General features: G+C 42.7%; 2 protein-coding genes across 18 annotated transcripts in view; both read left to right on the top strand.

Moving 5' to 3' along the window:
- LOC123029266 overlaps positions 1-3,756 on the top strand; it is a 4,457-nt gene extending 701 nt beyond the window's left edge. The window contains exon 2 of the mRNA XM_044442019.1: positions 4-3,756. Coding sequence (XP_044297954.1) covers positions 4-627 — 624 coding nt within the window. The 3' untranslated portion in view covers positions 628-3,756. The remainder of the gene's footprint in view (positions 1-3) is intronic.
- Positions 1-22,373, top strand: part of ZBTB20 (zinc finger and BTB domain containing 20) — a 635,479-nt gene that overhangs the window by 234,505 nt on the left and 378,601 nt on the right. The window lies entirely within an intron of this gene.

Genomic DNA, 22,373 nt, shown 5'->3' with positions numbered 1-22,373 from the left:
GAGGTTGACTCTACATCCCCCGATGTAGCAGTCGCCTCCCAAGGACCAGCATCGCCCGATGAGCCACATGTCTCCTTTACGGAGCTCATGTCCCGCCTCGTCCGTTTACCAGAGATTGAGGCTAGTCAACAGCCAGGCCCATCCACGGATCACTTCTTTGATGTCGTGAGGGGAGAACAGTCCGCGGCCATAGTCCTGCCGCTTATTACCACACTTTGGCAGGCTATGGTCCAACCCTGGGATCAACCGGCCCAACCGCAAGCGACCGCCCATCGGTATGAGGCCATGTACAGAGTTCTGGAGGACGACATTCCATTCCTGATTCACCATCCACACCCGAACTCTGTTGTCGTCGAATCCTTCCAGGGCAGGGAGCCCAGGGAACACATAGCCCCTTGCGACAAGGAAGGGAGGAAGATCGATATGCTCGCCCACCGAGTCTATGCGGCCTCTGGACTTGGCGTGCGCATATCGAATTATGAAGCAACACTGGCACGTTATCAGTATTTTATTATGCAAAAACTGGATAATGTTGCTTCCTCCCTTCCAGACCGCCAAGCCGAGCTTGCCAGGGTATTCATCAAGGAAGCTATGCAGGTAGCAGTGCAGCAATTATCTACCACATGACATCACGTAGATACCAATTCGAGAGCTCTCGTGAATGCCATCTCGCTGCGCCGACATGCATGGCTTCATAATTGCAATTTCCCCGACGAGATGAAACGGAGGATCGAGGAAATGCCATTCGACGGTACCAGGTTATTCCATCAGAAAACCGACCGCAAGTTAAAAGCGATACACGAATCGCGTATGACCGCGTGCTGCATGGAGCTTCCTCACCAGAGGCCTCGTTCCTCTTACCATCCACAATTCCACCCTCGGCAACACTACCAACAAAGACAGCAACGGCGAAGACAACAGCTGCAGCAACGTTTCCCCCAGGGCCGGCGGCGCTTCGACGCTGACAAACGTCCACGTTGACAGTCCGGGCGAACCATTCTCTTTCTCCCCACACCACCTTTCTCTCTCCATTTGGGAGTCCATTACATCTGATAGGTGGGTGTTGTCTATCATTCAGTTTGGATATAGGATAGAATTCGATGTCGTCCCTCCACCGTGTCTGATTCGATTTACATCTTCTTCATTGGTACTGTGCGAAGAAGTCTCTCAGTTGCTTCGCAAGGGCGCGATTCGACAACTATCCCGCTTGGAGGGATTGCACAGATTCTACTCCAGATACTTCACAGTCCCGAAAAGAGGCGGTGGTCTTCGTCCGATTTTGGACTTACGGAATCTAAACAAATACATCAAAACAAAAAAGTTTTGGATGACCACTTTACAGAGTATTTTTCCGTTACTGAAGAGAGAGGATTGGTTTGCCGCCTCAGATTTGAAGGATGCTTATTTTCATATTGCTATCCATCCTTCACATAGACGTTTCCTGCATTTCACTGTTGGGCTCGACTTGTTCGAATATGCTGTGCTACCCTTTGGCCTGGCCACCGCACCTCGAGTTTTTATGAAGTGTATGGCACCAGTATGTGCGCACTTACAGACAAGAGGAGTGCAAATATACCCATATTTAGATGACTGGCTAATTGTCTCCCAAACTAAACAAGGGCTTCTGTCTGCAATACATATGACCTGCGCCTTGCTCGATGATCTTGGACTATGTATTAACCACGAAAAATCATCCCTTATTCCCACGCAGGTCATCGACTTTATTGGGGCACGTCCCAACTCCACACGGGAAAGAGCTTTTCTCCCTCCGGACCGTCGCGCTACCTTATGTGCCCACATCCATCGAATCTGAACGGTAGGAACGGTTCCGGCTATATCCATTCAGAGACTATTGGGGCACATGGCTGCTACAGTTGCCATTGTCCCATATGCCAGACGACGGATGCGGACCATGCAGCTGTTTTTCAACACATCGTTTTGCCCACAGCGAGATTCTCCCAACAAACTGATCTGAATTCCATCTATGATACTCAACACTAATTTGGTGGACCATTCCGAGCAACCTGTATGTCGGTGTCCTGTTCCGAACACCTCATCCAACGAAGACCCTGTATACAGACGCGTCATTACTGGGATGGGGCGCAACATGTGCGGACCTTTGGGTTCAGGGAACTTGGAACCGACGGGAAGCAAGGAAGCATGTCAACGTCCTCGAACTACAGGTGATTTTCAACGCCCTAAGGTCTTTTGAGACTGTCCTATGCCAACAAGTTGTCCAGATTGCATCAGACAACATACTGGCTGTCTTCTACATCAACAAACAGGGCGTCACAAAATCACCACCTTTAGCACGTCTCTCGATGGCCATTTGGGGCTGGTACATACTGAGGGATATTATGCTTCTAGCAGTCCACCTCGCAGGGACCGACAACACCGAAGCAGACATGTTGAGCAGACATACGTCAACAATGCACGAATGGGAGATGGACAGACAAATATGCCACGACCTCTTCCATCTGTGGGGCTATCCGGACTTGGACTTGTTTGCCACTTGTGACAACAGAGTGTGTGCCCTATACTGTTCCAGGGCAGGCATAGGATCGGGATCGCTGGGAGATACCCTTATGATCCCCTAGGACAACATAGCCTTTTATGCGTTTCCCCCAATTCCACTTCTAACGAAAGTGATAGTGAAGATATCTCAAGAAAATGCCACAGGAATAATAATAACTCCATGGTGGCCGAGACAACCGTGGTTCGCCACCCTTCTTTGTCTATCCAAAGGGACGTTTCTTTATCTCCCGTCTTTTCCTCAGCTATTAACGCAGCAAAACGGAGCGATCCGACATCCGGATCTGACTGCCTTGAGGTTGACAGCATGGCGGATCACTTGAGTCATTCTGCTGTGTCGGTACCGACGACATCCAAACCTCTACCGGAATGTATTCACTCCACTGTACCGACGGCCCCCTAGGTCGGTTTCGATGACAACTGCTTCGCTACCTGTGACTGTTGACCAGGAAATTCAGGCGATTCTCACATCTGCTCTAAGACCGTCCACTCGTCGCTCTTATGTGGCTAAATGGAAGAGATTTTCCTCCTTTGCAGCACGCCATTCTTTTTCTCCTGGAATGGCCTCAATTGACAATATTTTACAATTTCTCTTGGAACTTTATCATTTGGGACTGAAACTGTCATCCATTAACGTTTATGTAGCCACTATTTCACACTATCGTGGTGCGCTTCAAGGTATTTCAGTTTTCTCTCAACCTCTACTTCGACGTTTCCTTCGGGGGTTACACAACCTACAACCTTCTATTCGCCCGCCTATGCCAACCTGGAGCCTTCGGTCGTACTCCAAGCACTTACCAAATCTCCGTTTGAGCCACTGGCGACCTACGCCTGGTGTCCTGGAAAACAGCTTTCCTCATAGCGGTGACATCAGCTCAGAGAGCAAGCAAACTTTCTGCTCTCCGCATAGACCCTCCATATCTTAATTTCCGTAAGGAAAAGGTCGTTCTTCGTATGGATTCTTCCTTTCTTCCTAAAGTGGCTACACCATTCCACTTGAGTCAAGATATCATTCTGCCAGCCTTCTTTCCAGCGCCATTGAATCCAATAGAGCGGGCTCTACATACCCTTGATGTTCGCCACTGCCTGGCTTTCTATCGCTCCCATACGGAATCCCTCCATTGTATGAACAGACTCTTTGTTAAGTACTCCGAACATGACAAAGGACTTCCAGTCACACCTCAAAGGCTGTCGCACTGGATCACTCAGACTATTGTCCTGGCCTATCAACTATCAAAAATAGACTTACCTGTTACCCCCCAGGGGTCACTCCACACGAGCTGATGTGACTTCGTCCGCCTTTGCCGCTGGGGTCCTGCTCCAAGATATCTGTAAAGCTGCAACGTGGTCAGGGCCATGCACTTTCGCCAAGCACTATCAGCTTGATGTGCGCGCCAGGCAGGACTGCTCTTTCGGCAGAGCTGTTCTTTCGTCCGTTCTTCGCTGATGACACCTCCCTCCTCCGAGTTGGGTAAGCTTGCTAATCACCCATATGTGTGATGCACAGAGGCCACGACGAAGAAAGGCAGGTTGCTTACCTGTAACTGATGTTCTTCGAGTGGTCATCTGTGCAGTCACACAACCCACCCACTGGCCCCACTTGGTGTCCATCATTACATACTGCCTCAGTACCACGCTGTACTTTGCATCGGTACCGATGGTATATGCCAGTGAGTGGATATTGTTCTCGGTACCGTACTATACTTTGCATCGGTACCATTGGGGCTCAGTGCCGTTTGCAACTAATTTTATTCTTGACCTGTAGAGGGCAAACGTTCGGTCTTCAAGACTGAACAAAATGGCGGACACTCCGCTCTATATATACCACGAAGGGGGAGGGGAGCGGAGTTTTCCCGCCAAAAACCGTTAGCTTTTTAATCTTCCGGCCTAGGCACTGCGCAGGCACAGCACCCATGTGTGTGACTGCACAGATGGCCACTCGAAGAACATCAGTTACAGGTAAGCAACCTGCCTTTCTCCAACTAAATAGGGTCCTCTGTAGTGGTGGTGGTTTTTGCTTGACATTCATCCTTTTGCTGGATAAATTCATCATTTATCCATTAAAAGGTTATCAAAACATTCACGTATAGTATCTCAGTAAAGATGTATCAAGAACCAACTTTGAATATGTTTTCTCCAATCCTAGCATTGGACTATTTTATATTAAGGAACATACCCTCTAACAAATTAACCAGAAGGTTCTATTAACTCATCTTTAGCTCTCCAGTTCAAGTTGTGCTGCTTCTTCCTTGTGTGTTATTTCAAAGAAATCCCCAGAGCAAATAAACAAGTAGTGCTCTACTTAATGCAGAGGCATGCAAAGTACACTTTTAAGCTGCAGGTTCAGAGTGCAGCTTGCTTAGCAGCAAGTGTAGCACTGAACATATTGAGCTAGAGGTCAGCATTAATTTTCATATTTTGTTTCTGCAATTTTACATAATTAACATATTTTTACATAGTATAACTAGCATAAAATTATATGTTGTGTCCCATTTTGTTTGTGGCAGTTTCTGCCTTTAAAAATAATTGTTCAGTTTGCTCAGCTGAATCCTACAGGTATCAAGGAATATTTAAACAGCTTGGTATCTGCAACTGCAAATGAGATGGTGAGTCAGGCTCTCAAAATTAATAATATATGCTTAGACCTAATGAGATAAGGAACATGCTATCTCAAAATAACATATTCTTGATACTGAGCTTTTAAGGCTATCTGTACATGCTTACTAGGAAGTAGGAACTGTTGAACAGTGGAACTTACTTCCAAAAATTTGTATGAGATTCCACAGTAAGTAATCTCTGGCATGATTCTTATATTTACCTAAGGGAGAAAATGAGTCCTTTATTGACTATATGGGAACTGTCATGTCATTTGTTACAGAATAATTTCTTTAGTATACAAGATTCTACAGAGGCAATGAAAATCTGCCAGTAGTTTTTACCCACCTCTGTACTTTGCTTCCTCTCTTACACAGTTAATAAAATGTATGGGAAAAAAGAATGCCTAATTTGCGGTTGTCCAGCTCCAGATAATTTATGGATGACAGAAATAGGTACAGTGGTACCTCAGTTCACGAACTTAATTCGTTCCACAGTTCTGGTCGCGAACCAAATTGGTCACAAACTGAGTCAAATTTCCCCATAAGGTTCAATGTAAATAAGATTACTCTGTTCTTAACCATATGTAATTTTTTTTAACCACAAAAATATGAAACGAAGTACAGTATAGTACAGTATGAAGGGAGAGAACACTAACCTTGCTTGAGGTGACTTCCAGCATGGAGGACAGGAAGGTGGGTGTGGGGAAGGTGGGTGTGGGGGAGGTGGGTGTGGGGGAGGTTATTGTTTGGAGGAAGAGTCTGCAACTGCAATCTCGACTAGAGAAAGCCGTGACCACATGTTAGAGTGGGGAAGATGGCCGCATTCGTTTTCGTGCGAACACGATCGCGACCATCATCTCCACACTGCAACCACATGTCAGAGCATGTTCCAGTGGGGAAGATGGCCGCGTTCATGTTCGTGTGGGGAAGATGGCCACGATCGTGTTCGTCACCCGATGGAGAGCTCGTGAATGGAAACAAATGGAATTTTATTCAAGCGTCATTTTAACTGTTAATAATATTTATTTATTTTATTTTTTGGCCAGGGTGACTTATGTTATATTGTTAACTTGTTTTATATTGTTAATTTATTGTATTTTAATTGATTTATTTGTAAGCCGCCCCGAGGCTTCGGCGAATGGGGCGGCATAGAAATTTTCTAAACAAACAAACAAATAAATCAATCAATAAAAATTTGCCAAACTTTCTGTTTGCAAGCTGAATTGTTCGCGAGCAGAAACATTTGTGAACCAAGGTATTACTGTGTATAGAACATAGACCCTTTCTGGATCAGACCAAAGGTCCTTTAACTCATGATCTTTTTCCTCTCAGTTACCAATCAGATGTTTGAGAAGCTCATAAACAGGCCATGAAGGCTTATAGCCCTGTCCCCTTTGTTGTGTTCCAGTAACTGGCATTCAGAGACATGTTGAATCTGAACTTGTAAGTTCCATATGAGTATAAAAGTAGTAGCATATAACAGTCCTTCAGGGACTCTAGTTCTTACATCCTACTGTTGTGAGAATTGTCTGTTTATTACTATTCTCTTCTTTGGTTCTTTAAATAGTACCCATTCTATAAGATACTCTTCTATCATGTTATTTTGTGATGCTAAGTTTATTCAAGAGCCTTTGGTAAGGAAGTTTTGTCAAAAGTTGGGAGTTTGGGTGTACCAGACTGCCTCTTCTCTATAGCCTCAAGTAATGATATATTTGTGAGGCAGAACATGACTTTACAAAAGCCATGCCCATTGTTCCTCAACAAGGCTTGTTCTTTTCTGTGTTTAACAATTCTGGCTTTAATAAAGCTTCCTACTAATTTACTTGCACAGATGTTAAAACAAGAAACATGTACTTTCTTGACTTACTTGGATCCCTTTTAAAAGACTGCTATTACGTTGGCTATCTTCCAATCCATCTTCTGCTTAAGGCAAAAGTTTTAACTTCATTAGAAGGGGCTGTAACATTTTGCCTCGCTCTACTTAAACCACAGTGGAAGGGATGTGATGATATATTAACAGCAACTCATGACACAGACCAAGACAAGAACAAAAAACCTGATTTGTTATGAAGATTAAAGTGCCACAGGCTGTGAGACAGGCAAGATTTAGGTGATTTGACTATTAATTTCTGCTTCTTCATGGTCAAGCCCTATTTGGTGCAGTAAAATTAGAAAACCTGTATTGTATTTATTTACCAGCAAAGTTGAGTTGAAGGCCTCCATAGCAATGCCAGAGTCTCCCAGTAACTTGGCACTTAATGGATTTTGATTTTTAGGAGTGGTACACATGAATGTATGGGCCCTGCAACATTTATGGGACCAAGGTTCTATTTTATCTTGAAGAATAAACATAACAGCTGTATAATTAGTCACTATGGAGTAAAGATTTCCTTGTATCCCCCACTTTTTATTGCACTTTGCTAAAGACCTGGTTAAGATTAAAAAAAGATATATATTAGAAGCAAGAGAATTTTGGGCACCCAGAATATGTAAGACTCTCCGACTTGGAGGGACTGATATCTTAGGTTGCAGATTCTGCCAGGATCTGGAGGCTGATATCATACTGAAGCTTTGAGCTCCATTTGGTGCCTTTTACTTCTGTCTTGTTTCTATCTGTGCAGGGGATGTGAAAACTAGATTTGTCCTTCTTCCACAGCAGGGTTTTGGTTTATTTTGTTTTTCATAGCATTTTATTCCATGGCCCAACTCCAGAGGAGAGCGTATTGCGAAGATGGATTTGAATGTCAGATTTAACAAAATGACTTGTGTATGAGACAACCTTTACTGCTATAAAATTTAATAGCTGATTAATTAAGGGTACAGTGTAATCATTATTATTAATAATAATAGAATGTTGGTTAATACATGGAATAATTATATTTTACTTAATGTATTTGAGTAAATACTAAGATTAAAATACCTAGACACTCAGTTTTTAGTATCTTCCAGGTAACATTTTATCATAGTTAAATGATAAAATTCTGGTTTCTGACTCCTGGCTGAGCAGATCAAAGGAAGTTGCCCCAACTGGTCTAGGGACTCTGGGATACAAGTAACCAAGCTTCCAGATAGCACATTACCAGAGAGAGCAAACAGGAGTTTTGCAGGGAAGTTTGGTGGCAGAGGTCAAGAGGGATGTCCCTAACGTCCCCCCCCCATGCTTCTTTTTTCCTCTTAGTTTTTTCCTCCTTTGTTTCCTTCTTTGTAACACACCTATTTACTGGTAGGATTGTGTTGTTCACTTTCATGCAAGATGGGACAAAGCACTAATTATTACAACAGGCCCAGAAAGCTAGAATAAAAAAGGCAGCAGAAAGAATGGATTGAGAAGACTCCCAAGTGGTGACCCATGCAATGTTTTCCTGCATGAGGTTGGCATGGCCTACATATGGAAGAAGTACAAGCTAGTAACCTTGCTATAGGAAAATGTGAGAGCACTAGAGCAGTGAATGTGCACCCCTCAAGGGAATGAGATGAAGAGTTTTTAGAGCAGCAGAACTGCAACAGCTAAAAGAGGTTGGAAGTGCAACAGCAAGCTGAGGTAGAAGAGGAGAATATTGAACAATGGAAATTGAGGAGGAAGCTTTCAGTTTTCAGAAGACATTCTGCACCAGTGGAAGTAGTGGAACTCTCAAACTGCTTTCAGTTACACAAAGATCACACTGGAGGACAGCCTGCTGTGGAAAAACTGCAAGATATCCCATGCAATACTGAACAAATGGCTAAAGGTCACCAAGTAATGGCAATGGTACCAAGACTTGCAAGAACAAGAAGAGAAGGGTGTTACATGTTTTAGTTCCATCCCTGTTGCATGTGATGAAAACACTATGTATGTCAGGATGACCCATGCACTTGTCTGTCTCTCTGGAAGACAGATTTGTGATATAACTGAAAGATTGCCAAGGCTCATATAGCCCACTGACATGTATTCCTCCCTTCCCATAGAACAAATGACACTGCCAAGTGAAACTTTGAAGAAATCATGTCAGACTTTGAAGCTTTAGGGGAAAAAGTCAAGAATGTTGAGGCCCAGATAGTTTTCTCTTCAGTCCTTCCAGTTCTTGGAAGATGAGCAGGCAGGGAAAGAAAAATACTTGTAGTGAATGCCTGGCTACGAAGGTGATGCCGATGTGAGAGATTTAAAGTATGGAACTATGGGCTACACTTCCTGGAAGATGGAATATTGGCAAGGGATGGGTTGTACCTTACATGGACTGGAAAGGATGTGTTTTGCCACAGCATGAAATTTATCAGGAGGGCTTTAAACTGATTCATAGATTGGAGGGATAAGTACACCTGGACATAACAACACACAAAGACTTATTCAGTGCAAGAGAGAGAGCAGCTCTAACAGTACCAAATTATAGTCTTCTAAATAAATATATATATATACTGTAGGAAGAGTATATTTTGATAGGAAGAAAGCTGGAGTATAAAGCACATGATCTTCATTATATACCAGTTTCTGGAGAAATGGGCAGCATGGACTTGAACTTTTAAGGCAGGAGGGTGAATGCAACCTGATATGTATAACTGAAACTTGATGGAATGACTCCCATGACTGGAATTTAACAATTGAAGGATGTAACCTTTTTGAGAAGGAATAGAAAGAGAGACAGACTTGCACTATATGTTAAAGATGCATATTTCTGCAGAGAAATATATGAGGATGAGTTTAGTAGTCCCATCAAGAGCATCTGGATTAATATAAATGGAGCAAGGAATAAAAGGAACTTGTGGCTGGAATCTCTTCCCAATCACCCAGTTAAGGAGATGACAAAGATGAAACTTTTGAAAAGCAGGTTGCCATTATTTCAAGGAGGCATGATGGCATCATTATGGGGGAATTCATTTTTCCCAAACAAAACCCCTTCCATCATTTCCTAACATGCATTGCTGATAAACTCCTCAAACAGAAAGTGGAGGAAGGAATTAGGGGCTAATGTTCTTCAGGAAAGGAAAAGGAAGAGGAGGGACAACAACAATCTGGGAACCACAGACCGGTCAGTCTTATTTCAGACCCTGGGGAACTTCTGGAGCATATTATAAAACAGTAAGCCTGCAAACACCTTTAAAACAAGGCAGTGATTACTAGAAGCCAACATGGATTTCTCAAGAACAAATCCTGCCAGACTAAACTGATTGCCTTTTTTTTTACTTTGGTTGCCTCCCTGATGGACTGTAGGAATGCTGTAGACATAGTACATACTCACTTCTGCAAAGCTTTTGACAAAGTGCCTCATGATACCCTGATTAACCAACTAGCTAAAAGTGGGCTAAATGGAACCCACATTGGGTCAGGTGGATTCACTGTGGGTCAGGTGGATCCACAGTTGGCTACAGAATCAGACTAGAGTGCTCATCAATGGCATCTTGGTAGGCTTGTCATGAGTGGAGCCAACTGGAGCTGGGCGTCAGACTAGATGGCCCAGGATGCCCCTTCTGACTCACTCTGTTTTTATGTTTCTGTGTCTATCTTCTCAAACTGGGGAGAGGTAACAAATGGCATTCTACAGGGGTCAGTCCTGGGCCCAGTGCTCTTCATTTTTATTAATGATCTGGATGAAGAAGTGCAGGAAACTGTCGTGAGTTGGACTTCTCCCTCCAAGCAATATCAGTCCCACCAGCATTTCTTTGTTAACTATCGTTATTATTACATTTGAGTCTTTGAGTGTACACAAAGCAGCGTGGTGAACCCTTTTTGCCATTCATTACCTGAAACTTACTCTATGAACCCTTCTGCATCTCACCCCTGGAGAAGGACTGCTGTGAAAACAGACATGTCTTTACTCCTGTAATGCCCACGGTTGGCCTTCTTTCTGATTATAATGTCTAGCAACTAGGTCTACCTCTTCAGGAGGAAGGAGTTCCCCATTGAAAAAAATTGCCCATTTCATTGTCTTCTTCCTTGGACTGCAACTCCTTTCTATTCATGGCCAGGTTGACTGGTTCCTTTCATCTGCCCTTGGTCTAATCTTTCCTACAGCTAATTACTTTGCTGTCCCAGGACCTGGAAACACAGCTGGGGTTTGAACCTTTCCAGAAACGCTCTTATCTTTGGAATCTGAACTGTCAGTTCCACCAGAATGGCTAGCCTCCCATGCATGCATCTGAAATCCAAAAGGATGTGTGCACATGAAAAGAACAATTATCAGATTTGCAGATGACACAAAACTAGGTGGAATAGATAATACCTTGGTAGATGGAAAGAAGATTCAAGAAAATCTTGATAGGATGTAGCACTGGGCTGAAAAGAGCAGAATGAAATTCAATTGGGACAGAAGCCAAGATCTACACCTAGGAAGAAGAAACCAAATGCATTGTTCCATGATGGGGGGGGGGGTGGATGCTTGGCTCAACAATGCTGCATTGTTTTCATTCTACGCTATGGAAGAAATAAGCAAATTGTACAATGGTTCCCTGTTCATCTAGAAAATCATCTAGCAATTATTTTCACTGATACAGGTACAGCTGCCAAGCATGTTAGAACATAAGTAAAAAAAGGCTTCAAATTTCAAGCACATGCAGGAATCCATGAAGATTTTTATTAACCCTCCCACCCCCGAAAACATGGTCTCTATTGTAAGAAAACACAAAATGGTGTCAGATCAATATAAAAATAGAAAGTTTTTGTGAATATGTTTCATGTCTTTTTACGTTGATTGCTTACTCTTCAGTCTACTTGGTCCTACATTATGATAATTCAAATTCCCTCTCCTTGAATTTTGTTAAAAACTTAAGAATAGGATGTTATTTTACATGGTTATTGTAAGGTTTATTTCTATTCTAGTAGAATGAATATAGTGGTAAAATTACAACAAATATGTACATTTTATTTTCATAAGTAGTATAGTGAACTTTGCATAAATCTATGTTACTCATTAATTTTAAATGAGAGACTATCTTTTAAGTTTCTGCCCTATCCCCCCACAAAATTATTCAATGAAGTAATATTTGTATCACAAGAATGTCCCATAAATGATCATGCCATAATGTCTATAAAGGAATGCTTGGTCTTTTTCCTAGGAATCATGTTTACTCTAGCTGGCAATAACAAAAAGGTATAAGTTTTTCATACTGTGTGTCAGGGGCATTCCTGAAGGGAAGAGTATTGAATAGGAAATAGCAATACCAGGAGAATTTTGTTTCTTACACTATAGATACTGAATTGTTAACCTCCTTCCAAACTAGGAACCACTGCAGCATATGGAAAAAGTGTCTTTCTGCACAGCTTCTCCAACATACTGTCTCATTACTGGAAACAATGTGTTGGATTCTGACTGGAGACAGAGACCATCTGTGGGATATTTTGTAGACATTTTCCATGTGATAAACACATATGGATGATGAACAGTTCCATCCCATAATATATCATACAAGAATTCTTCATCAAAATTGTTTTCTTCATGTTTAACATGCTGATCCTATGTGTATTTACTGAAAGGTAAGTTCCATAGAGTTCTGTGTGATTAAATCACAGTTTTAATTCTTTGGGCCCATGTAATAGTTTCTCATAAATGCATAAGAACATTTTAGAGAGAATGTTGCATAAAAAGTTGCTAAAAAAAGAAGTGCTTGCATCTTTAGGATTGTCAGAAATACATTAACCCAGAAAAAATATAATCATGTTAAATAATATTAATCTCTGCTTGCTGGGGGTCAGGAACATGGAAATGTTTACCTCCAATTCAGAACACCCTACTATATTTGTAGCTGCTTGTTTTTCCTTATCAATTATTTCAGTTTTTCATCTGGATGTATGTTTAACCTTTTCATTTTTATGGAAATGATTCTCACTGATGATAGTTGCCTATCATACTGTGCGCGATCAGTCTTGCTCCTAAACTAAAGTTGAACAACTAATCAAAGCCCTTCCATCCTTAAAAAAAAGAAATCTGTTGAATACCATGGGCAATAGCGAGAATACTATATTGAAAGAAATTCCTATCTCTTTGTTGAAAGATCTTAAGCTCATGAGAAGTGAGAGAATGCCTGTTTCACTAGATCTACATTTCTCTTTCCCTGGATTCACAGAAGCAGACACCAGTTTTCCTGCACTGAAGCAAACAGAAAGCCATGCCTCATGGCTTACCCCTCCCATCTGAGATGCTTCCAGTGTGGGAATTGCAGGGTGAATGAAACCTCATGTGTGGTTGACACCAAAGGTTTTAAAAAAGCCCACTTAGCAGAGTTATGGAGACAATGGAAGGAAAAAAAATCTGAAGGCAAAAAGTGGGAACAAGTTTGGAAAGATTGAAAGTGTAGAGATGTAGTAATACAGAGAGAGAAGAGAGCATGGCGACTTAAAAAGAGATGTGTTTTGCAGACAGAACAGACAGTAGGAAGACAGGAAAAGGTTAGGATATCCAAGAGATTGGGCAATAAACCCATGGTACACTGAAAGGGTTTCTTTGTGAGAAGATAAAACACTTCTGAATGGGGTAGGAGGAGAGTGAGATTAAAATAAGTTAACAGCAAGAAGGGGTTTAGAGAGATGTGTGATGTAGAGATTTGTGTGTTCCTGATGTATATTTAAGACAATATTTAAGGGCAGGGAAGCTGGTTCTAGTTGTTGTCCCATCATATTTCTTGCAACATCATTCTCTTTTTGCATCACAGTTCTCCTTTCCAACCAGGCAACCTGTGAGTCTCAAACTTCAGCATCATCTTGCACTGGAAAAGCTTTCAGTTGTCTTTTATTGATTCCAAACTCAAATCAGAAATTGTGATTGTAATTCACATGCAATTTTTAATTCACAAAATAAAAATGAGTTACCTGTTGCCTTAGCAAAATTGGTTATGTTTGGATTGTACTAAGCATGAATATTATCCGGATGGACACCAAGTACAGTTTCTGTTTCATAATTAATTTGCTTTTTATGGATTTTAGAGAATTTTGACAACCTTTTTCTCTAAGTTAAATTTTACATGTAGATAAAATCTTTCAGGGACTGCAGGTGGCACAGTGGTTTAAACTGCTGAGATGCTGGGCTGGTTGATCAAAAGGTTGACAGTTCGAATATGCAGGATGGGGTGAGCTCCCGTGCTTTGTCCCAGCTCCTGCCAACCTTTTATATGCATATAAGCATATAAAAGCAAGTAGATAAATAGGTATCACTTTGGTGGGAAGGTAACAGTGTTCTGTGCACTTCAGTGTTTAGTCACGCTGGCCTCATGACCACGGCAACTGTTTCAAGGGAGCTTGTTTTGCATGCAAATTTCAGACATGGGGAAGGGGGCAATCTGTATTGATACTACAGCAGGGGATAAAGTATTAATGCCTCTCCCCAGGTGCACAGTCTGGATCAAGAGGGCTGCTCTTACTTTTGAGCAGAAAAAAGAACAGCTAAGTTATGTGGCTGTAGCTCAGTGGTAACCTCTTCTCGACTTTCAGGAGGTTCCAGGTTCAAACTCCAGAAAGATCTAGAAAAGACTTCTGTTAACAGTGTCCACAATATGGAGCTAGATGGAGAAATGGCCTGATTCAGTGTAAGGCATGTTCTTACGAGCTTCTAGCTACAGCTGTAAAGTAACAGATGATTTGACCCTACATATGACCTAAAGCAGGCCCAAGAAACATCTGTAACTCACAGGAGTTCACTGGCAGATAGATGCTTATGAGTTTCTCAGCAGAGAAGGTATTGGAGAATCTGTTCCTTAAAGTGCTTGAAAATTCCCTGGTCTCAGAAATGCATTTTATTCCCAGATAAACTCAGAGTGGCTGTTGAAAAATAAACATTTCCCCCCAGATCTGCTTAGCAATATATTTGAATTTTTAAAATGAGCAAATTCCAGGACATATTTAAAAGGAGCCAGGTGTTCATGCCTCTTCATTTTTCCCTCCCTTTTTATTTTAAGAAAATTGATGCTTTAGATTTGGCACCTTTCAGAAAGATATATATATATATTTAAAAGAGAAGCCAAGTTCAGCATTGCTGATAAAACATTGTGCTGCCTTGACATTTCCTCACCCAGCCATACAGAAAGGAAGGGACTGCTCCACATTATTGTCATTCCTAAGGGAAAGAATGTGAGAGAACTAAGTCTTCAAAGTGTAAGCAAGTCTGAGAAGAGACAGTATTTTTCACCAAAGGCAGCTGTATGAGGTCACCTGAGGACAATGTCTGCTCTAATGTCAGATGACTTACAGTGTTTAAGTATAGATAGAGTTAATGGGGGAACCTCCTAAGCAAATAAAATTATTGTCTTTCCATGTGGCTCTCACTTAAGAATTGCTTGCAGTCAGCAGTTTTCTTTTAGCTCTATTCTATGTAGCATCCTTTCTTTCCTTTAAAGTTATATACCACATTATTTGCCAAAGTTGCATCTGAAAAGAGGTACAGTTAAAATAACAATGTAGTCACAGGTGAAGAGGTATAGATAAAACAGTGGTATGAAGCACAACAGGAAAACAAATTTATTAAAAAAAACATTTAAAGCCGTAAAAGGAGATCAGATAGTGGCACTGTAAAACAAATAATCTTATGATAACATATACAGTAATGTGCAAGTTACGTTTTGCATTTAATTTGCAGTCTGGTTCTGTAATGCCTTGGGCTATCAAACATCTGCTGGTTCAAAGCTAGTTTTGTAGCCTAGAACAGTCTTGTCTATTTGGTGTGACTGGCTGACTCTGCTTACACTGGCTTCTTCATTCAGTTTTATGTGAAGAAGCAGCACTACGTCCCAGCCTTGTAAGCTCTCTTCTCATTCTCTCTTAGCTCTTCCCACTGCACACTGTAATTTCCTAAAAGTGTTCCAGTTTCCCAGCAGATTGTTTGCCATTGCACTCCAACATAGAAAAGTTTGGTTTGTGCATACTATTGTTGGCCATTAACTCCAAATTTGTAATGGCAAGGCTTAGTTTAAAAACTATTCATTTACTTACCTTACTTGATTTGTATATCACCTTTAAGGGCACAGTTCAAGATGATGTGCAAGATTCATAAAATAAAAAGTTAATCAACATAAAACATAAGAATCCTATTAAAGCCATATTACAACCCCTTAAAACTGAGCAGTAGCACTGGAGACTAGAAGCACCTTAGGGAATTGCCATGCAGCAAAGACAGAAGGAAGGGGAATCTGGAAGAGGGAGCATGGTTTTTGAAGTTTGCTGCTACTCCTTAGGAATATAAGAACAAAAACAGCTGTACAGAGCCAATCTAGTCCAGCGGTCTATTCACACAGATGCCAATCAGCTGTCAGAAGTCTCTAAGTACGGAATGGGTTCAATAGTATCCTCCCACATGTTCCCCACCAACTAGTAAACATAGGCATGCTGCATTTAATACTGGGTATAGTGCACAGCCACCATTATTAGTAGCCATTGATAAGCCTGGCCTCATTCTGAAAATGTTAGACCATGTTAGGCTTTTACTTGAATTTAATCATTTATTAATTAAATCATAGCTTGCCATTCTGAGCACAGTGTTTAAAGTAGCTAACAACATTACCACCACATTCCCTATTTACATAAAAAGCTATATAAAAGTTCCAGTGGGATGGAGCCTTGGAATGCAACTGCTGTATACTCATCTTGCTGGTTTTTTTATGGTCCTATAATTTCATTTTGATTCGTGTTACCAGTCATTCCATAATCTTTTGCCTGATTATCTTTGTGATGAGGTAGGGGGAAGGAGAAATGGACCAAGTATACTGCAGTATTAGAGGATATTAGCATGGTTCAGAATTGTGTAACATGACAAAACTAGAATGCAATCCTTTTAAAATGCCCAGTGCAAATACTCCTCACTGCACTTTGTTTATAGTCAAATCAGTGCTCAGTGACATCAGACACTAGGTTAGTGTTCACCAAATAGATCTGGACTATACCATTTCAAAGACTTCTCTCAGTTGACAAGAGTTTACCAAATAACGCCCCCCCCAAAAAAAAACCCCAACCACCCCTTTGCAGGTATAAAAGTATCAGAAATTATCAGCCTTAGCCTAAGCTTCTTCCTGTCATATTATGAAAAAAAAAATGATTCTTGCACATAGAAAGCCAGCTTCTAGCTCCATGCAATCTAATTTTATGTGTGTAGGAATTTTTTATTAGCGTGAGTACATTGTATGAACCCATCTCTGCAGTTTGAATGGTACAGTATGTACACATTTACCCCATTAGTTAAGAACAAGGCAGCTAACAGATGAGTAAAGTTAGTAATCTCTGGTAAGCACATCAGCTTTCATTAGTGATGGTTGTTAAATGGCTGCTAACCCAGGCAGAGTGGCCCTTTCTGGGTAAATAGCTTGTTATAATGATTCATCTCTTAGCCAACCAAGCATCCTAATTCTGTCTCCTGCTGTTTATTTCTTTTTCTCAGCACAGATTTCCATGGCCAGAATTCAGTATCCTGCAGATGTTCATTTAATACAGGCAAGGGCAGGTACAAGACCAAAACTAGATTCTTCCATCCCAGTAACAGGATAGTCCTACTAGCTTATGCTTTTATGGAGCTGAAATAGAGGTTTTCCAAGGTGGGAGCTCTTATTTTAGGCTTGTTCCAACTTATCACAGACTGATCTAGATTGGCTTTCTTTGTCTAGATGTGCTCTTTCTCTGCAAGGATCCAGTTGCTTAGCTACAGTGCTGATAAATGTTCTATTTTATTTTTATTTCAAATCAATATATTGGGTTCTTTGCCATTGGAATGGCACTCAAAACAGAATGCAGCAACGGTATGATTAAGAATAAGAATATAATAAAGTACTTTATAACACCACAGTTTTAAAGAAATATGAAAACAAACAACATAATTAAAGAATATCCAAAAGAGGTCAACTGAAGTCCTAGGGAGAAGGGGAAAAAACAGTTCTAACAACTATTGCCCAGGATAAAACATTTGAAAAAGCCATGTGTTGGCCAAGTGGCAAAAACCCAACAGAGAAATGGCCAGAACATCCTCTTTTGATAGTGTATTCCACAAAGTGGGTAGAATACACTATCACTGCCACTGGACAGAAGACACAGTTCTGTACTTCATAGTTCTCACTGTTAAAGAAACAGTACATAGAAAAGTGGCTCCCCTGTATATTTGAGTAAGTATTACTCAGTAATTTTAAGCACAATGTTTTAATCTACACACTGTTAGCTGTCCAACCTGGTCTCTTTGAGTTCTACCAAACAATTAAAAGCTATGCCTAAAATGGGTTTGCTAAATATAGTATTTCTGAACGCTGTCTTCAATTGATTAAGAAGAATAGTGCCTTTTTCTCAAAGGGTTTATTTGGACACAAATGTTCACATTTAGCTATTAGGCAAGTCCATTTGTTCTATATCTTTTTAGTAGTAATGTAGCTCTGTAACACCACCTCCATCTTCTTCAAAATGTGTGCCTAATTCATTGGTACTTAATCTTTAAATCACAAAATGAGTGTAGATCAATTCGAATACATACTTATCATAAAGGGTCAAATTCTCATTTTTATTAAGTGGTTCAACATGGATTAAGGTAGTCATAACAATGAATTGCCACTTTCTAAGAAGCATATCATTTTTCAGCAACCCTAAAATATGGGAATAATTATTGGTAAATGCAGAAAGTGTTGACCTGGGACTCAGGAGATAAGGGCTCTAGTTCCCACTTGGTCATGAAGTGCACTGGGCTACTCTGAGCCAGTTACAGACTCTCATAGTAAGGGTTGTTGTGAAGATAAAATGCTGATGAGGAGGAGGACTATATAGGCCACACTGGGCTCTTTATACTGGGGAAAAAGGCAGGATATAAGGGATTGTTTGGGATATACAAAAGGGATATACAAAAATAAGGGATTCTTCGCTGATTTTTTTAACCCAGGGTGTTATAGCTTAACTGTTTTGCTACTATGAACATTGGTCTAGTATCATTAAGAACATGCACATTCCCAACTATAACCTCTCACCTGAATGCAAACAGTCACACAGGTAGAATTCATCTGAAATCTCCTGACTGTTGTAAGGTAGGGAACTTTTGGAATATGCATTGACAAATAACAGTTTTCTTCTGCTGTAGCACATGCACTGTCTGCAACTTTTCTTAGGGTGTAATCTTGAAGATGTGAGGTATCATCATACGAACTGATGTCAGTCTAGAGATCCCTTATGGGCAAGCAAGGCAATTGGACTGCCAAATAAAATCATTTTAATATTTATGTATTTATTTAAAACTTTTGTATAGTGTCCCATCACAAATGTCTTGGGATGGTTTACAACAACAACAACAACAAAATAGAATACAGATAAAAGTAAGACTAGCACAGCATCCTGTATAGGTGAAAAACCACAGCTTAAAACAAATTAGCAATTGAAATAGTGGGAGAATAAAAAGGTTTTCTGCTGGGACCAAAAGGAAAGAAGCATTGGGATCAGGCCAACCTCTCTGGGGAGCGTTTTCCACTGTTGGGGTGCCACTGCAAAGAAGATCCTCCTCTGGGTACTCACCCTCCTAATTTCCTTCAAAGAGGGCTCCTGGAGCAGGAGCTCCACCTCAGATCTCAAGGTGTAGGAGGGCACACAGGGAAGAAGGTGCTCCTTCAAGTATCCAGCCCTCAAGCTGTTTAAGGCTTTATAGGTCATCACCAGCACTTTAAACTGGGCCTGGACTTCAATTGGTAGCCAGTGTAAGTGATAGAGGCCCACTGTTATATGTGAATATCTGCCAGTCCCCGTTAGTATCCTGGCAGCTTTGTTCTGAACCAACTGAAGTATCTGGACCATCTTCAAGGGCAGCCTCATGTAGAGCGTGCTAGAATTATCCAGCTGGGAAGTTACCATAGTGTGGGTCACTGTGGCAAGATACAAAAGCATAAGCAAGTACAAATATGTGTTGTGAACATGTTCCCCCACTCCTTTGCAGATAAACAAAAAGTTTATAAAATCCTGTCCTTTACTGAAGTTCTTCGTCGTGGCCTCTGTGCATCACACATATGGGTACTGCGCCTGCGCAGTGCCTTTGGCTGGAAGATTGATAGCTAATGGTTTTTGGCGGGAAGCTCCGCTCCCCCTCCCCCTTGTGGCCTATAAAGAGCAGAGCGTCCGCCATTTTGTTCAGTCTTTGCGACCGCCGTTCACTGTGCCTCGTGCCACTTTCGACTTTCGCTTTGGCTATTCTTGGTTCTCTCCTTATATATTGCCCTTATACTACTTTCCCCTTTCTTCGTTCCCGCTTCTGAGTAGTTTTTCTCTTGTTATTTCTGTCTTCGATCTATCAAAAAAAGAAACAAACCAAAAATATATACTTACCCTCTGCACTATCTCTCTTCTTCTTCTTTCCTTCTGCGATGGCACAGCGAGCAGCTTTCCGCAAATGTGCGGACTGCGGGTCAAAAATGGCACGTACTGACCCGCACAACTTATGCCTCCTCTGCCTTGGAGAGGGGCATAGGACGGATAAGTGCGTTCATTGCCTAGCCTTCTCAAAGCAGGCTAGGAAGAACCGCGAAAACCGGCTTCAGAGGCTCCTTTGGGATAGGGCTCTGATGCAATCAGACCCACTCGTCTCTATCCCAAAACCTGGCTCCGCTTCTGTGGCTCCACCCTCACGCCCTTCGGATGAAGGTGCATCCACTTTGGTGGCCCCCTCTGCTTCACCAAAAAAGAGGCATGAGAAGCGGAAGCATGCTGAAGAGAAGCCGGCAGGCCATAAGAAGGCCAGAAAGGAGAAGGCCTCTAAGCCTCCAAAGAAGGCTAAGTCCATTGACCGTCCCCGACATCGGGACTCGGAGCCGACGGGACCCTCGGTACCGGTGGCAGTTACGATACCAACCCCACCCGAACCGATCCTTCAGGAGGCCATGCGGGTTACCCCTCAAGGGTCTCCCTGATGTGCGGTCGACCTCCCGCCTGCACCCCTTCCAACTCTACGGGGGTCTATTTCGGATGGGGAAATCCAGGACTCCCCTCCTAGGGCGAGGTCACCGACACCGATGCCCGCGGTGACGTTGGAGACAGAAGCTGGCCTGTTCCCACCAGGGAATCGGAGGAGCCGCTTGGTAGAGCAATGCCCGGAGAGTTGGCGTCGTCTCTACTACCAACCTTGGGGAGACCCGCTCTCTGTGGGGTACTAACCTGCTCCCAGGGCGCAATCCTCACCTCCGCCCCACGACCAACCGCAGTCAGTGGATTCAAGGAGGGTGCCACCTCGATCCCCGCAAAGCGGAAGCAGCCGCTCCTTCTCGCCAGCGGAGTCATCATTTTCTGCCCCACCATACTACGGTGCTGATTCGGATGACTCTGAAGTAGACTCAACCTCCCCGGACGTCGTGGTGACATCCCAGGATCCTGCGTCACCCGATGAGTCCCACGTCTCCTTCGCGGAGCTGATGTCGAGGCTTGCCCAGCGCCCAGGACTGTTGACAGACAAGTTTTACGACGTCGTCCGCGGGGAGCAATCGACATCCATCGTCCTGCCACTTATAACCACCCTGCGGCAGGCGATGACGCAGCCCTGGGACCTACCTTCACATCCTCAGCTGACGTCCAGGAGATATGAGTCTATGTACAGGGTCCAGGAAGAAGACATCCCCTTCCTGTTAAAGCACCCGAAACCAAACTCGGCGGTCGTTGAATCCTCGCAAGGCAGAGAGGCGAGAGGGCATACAGTGCTGAGGGATAAGGAGGGCCGGAAAATAGATTCCCTGGCCAGGCGAGTCTATGCTGCCTCGGGCTTAGGACTTCGCATATCCAACTACGAGGCGACGTTGGCGCGATATCAATATTTTATTATGCAGCGCCTCCACAACGTCGCCTCCACCCTCCCAGACCACCAGGGTGACCTTGCGAAGGTCCTAATCACAGAAGCCATGCAGGTCGCGGTGCAGCAGTTGTCCACGGCACGTCACCACATGGACACTGACTCCCGGGCCTTGGTCGGTGCCGTTTCCCTCCAGAGACACGCATGGCTTCGGAATTGTAATTTCCTGGAGGAAACCAAGCGGCGAATAGAAGAGATGCCTTTTGATGGTTCCGGGCTCTTCCATTCGTGTACCGACCACAAACTCAAGAAACTGCACGAGTCAAGAATGACGACGCGCAGGATGGAGATCCAGTCACACAACAGACATAAGTGGTCCTGGAATTGGCCATCCTACAGGCAGTCATACCAGCAGAGAAAGCTGCCGCAACACCGCCAGCAACAACAGCATCAACAGCGCCGCCGCCCTCAGCCCCAACAGTGCTTCCAACAGGGCCGCTGTCATTTCGACGATCGGAGGCAGTGATGATGGGACTGGCGAACCACTCCTCATGCTCCTCTAATACCCACC

This window comes from Varanus komodoensis, unplaced genomic scaffold (genome assembly GCF_004798865.1).
Source record: "Varanus komodoensis strain SLA01 unplaced genomic scaffold, ASM479886v1 scaffold4, whole genome shotgun sequence".
NCBI classification, from domain to species: domain Eukaryota; kingdom Metazoa; phylum Chordata; class Lepidosauria; order Squamata; family Varanidae; genus Varanus; species Varanus komodoensis.
The sequence above is the reverse complement of the archived record's forward strand: the minus strand, read 5'-3'. Positions and strand labels throughout refer to the sequence as shown.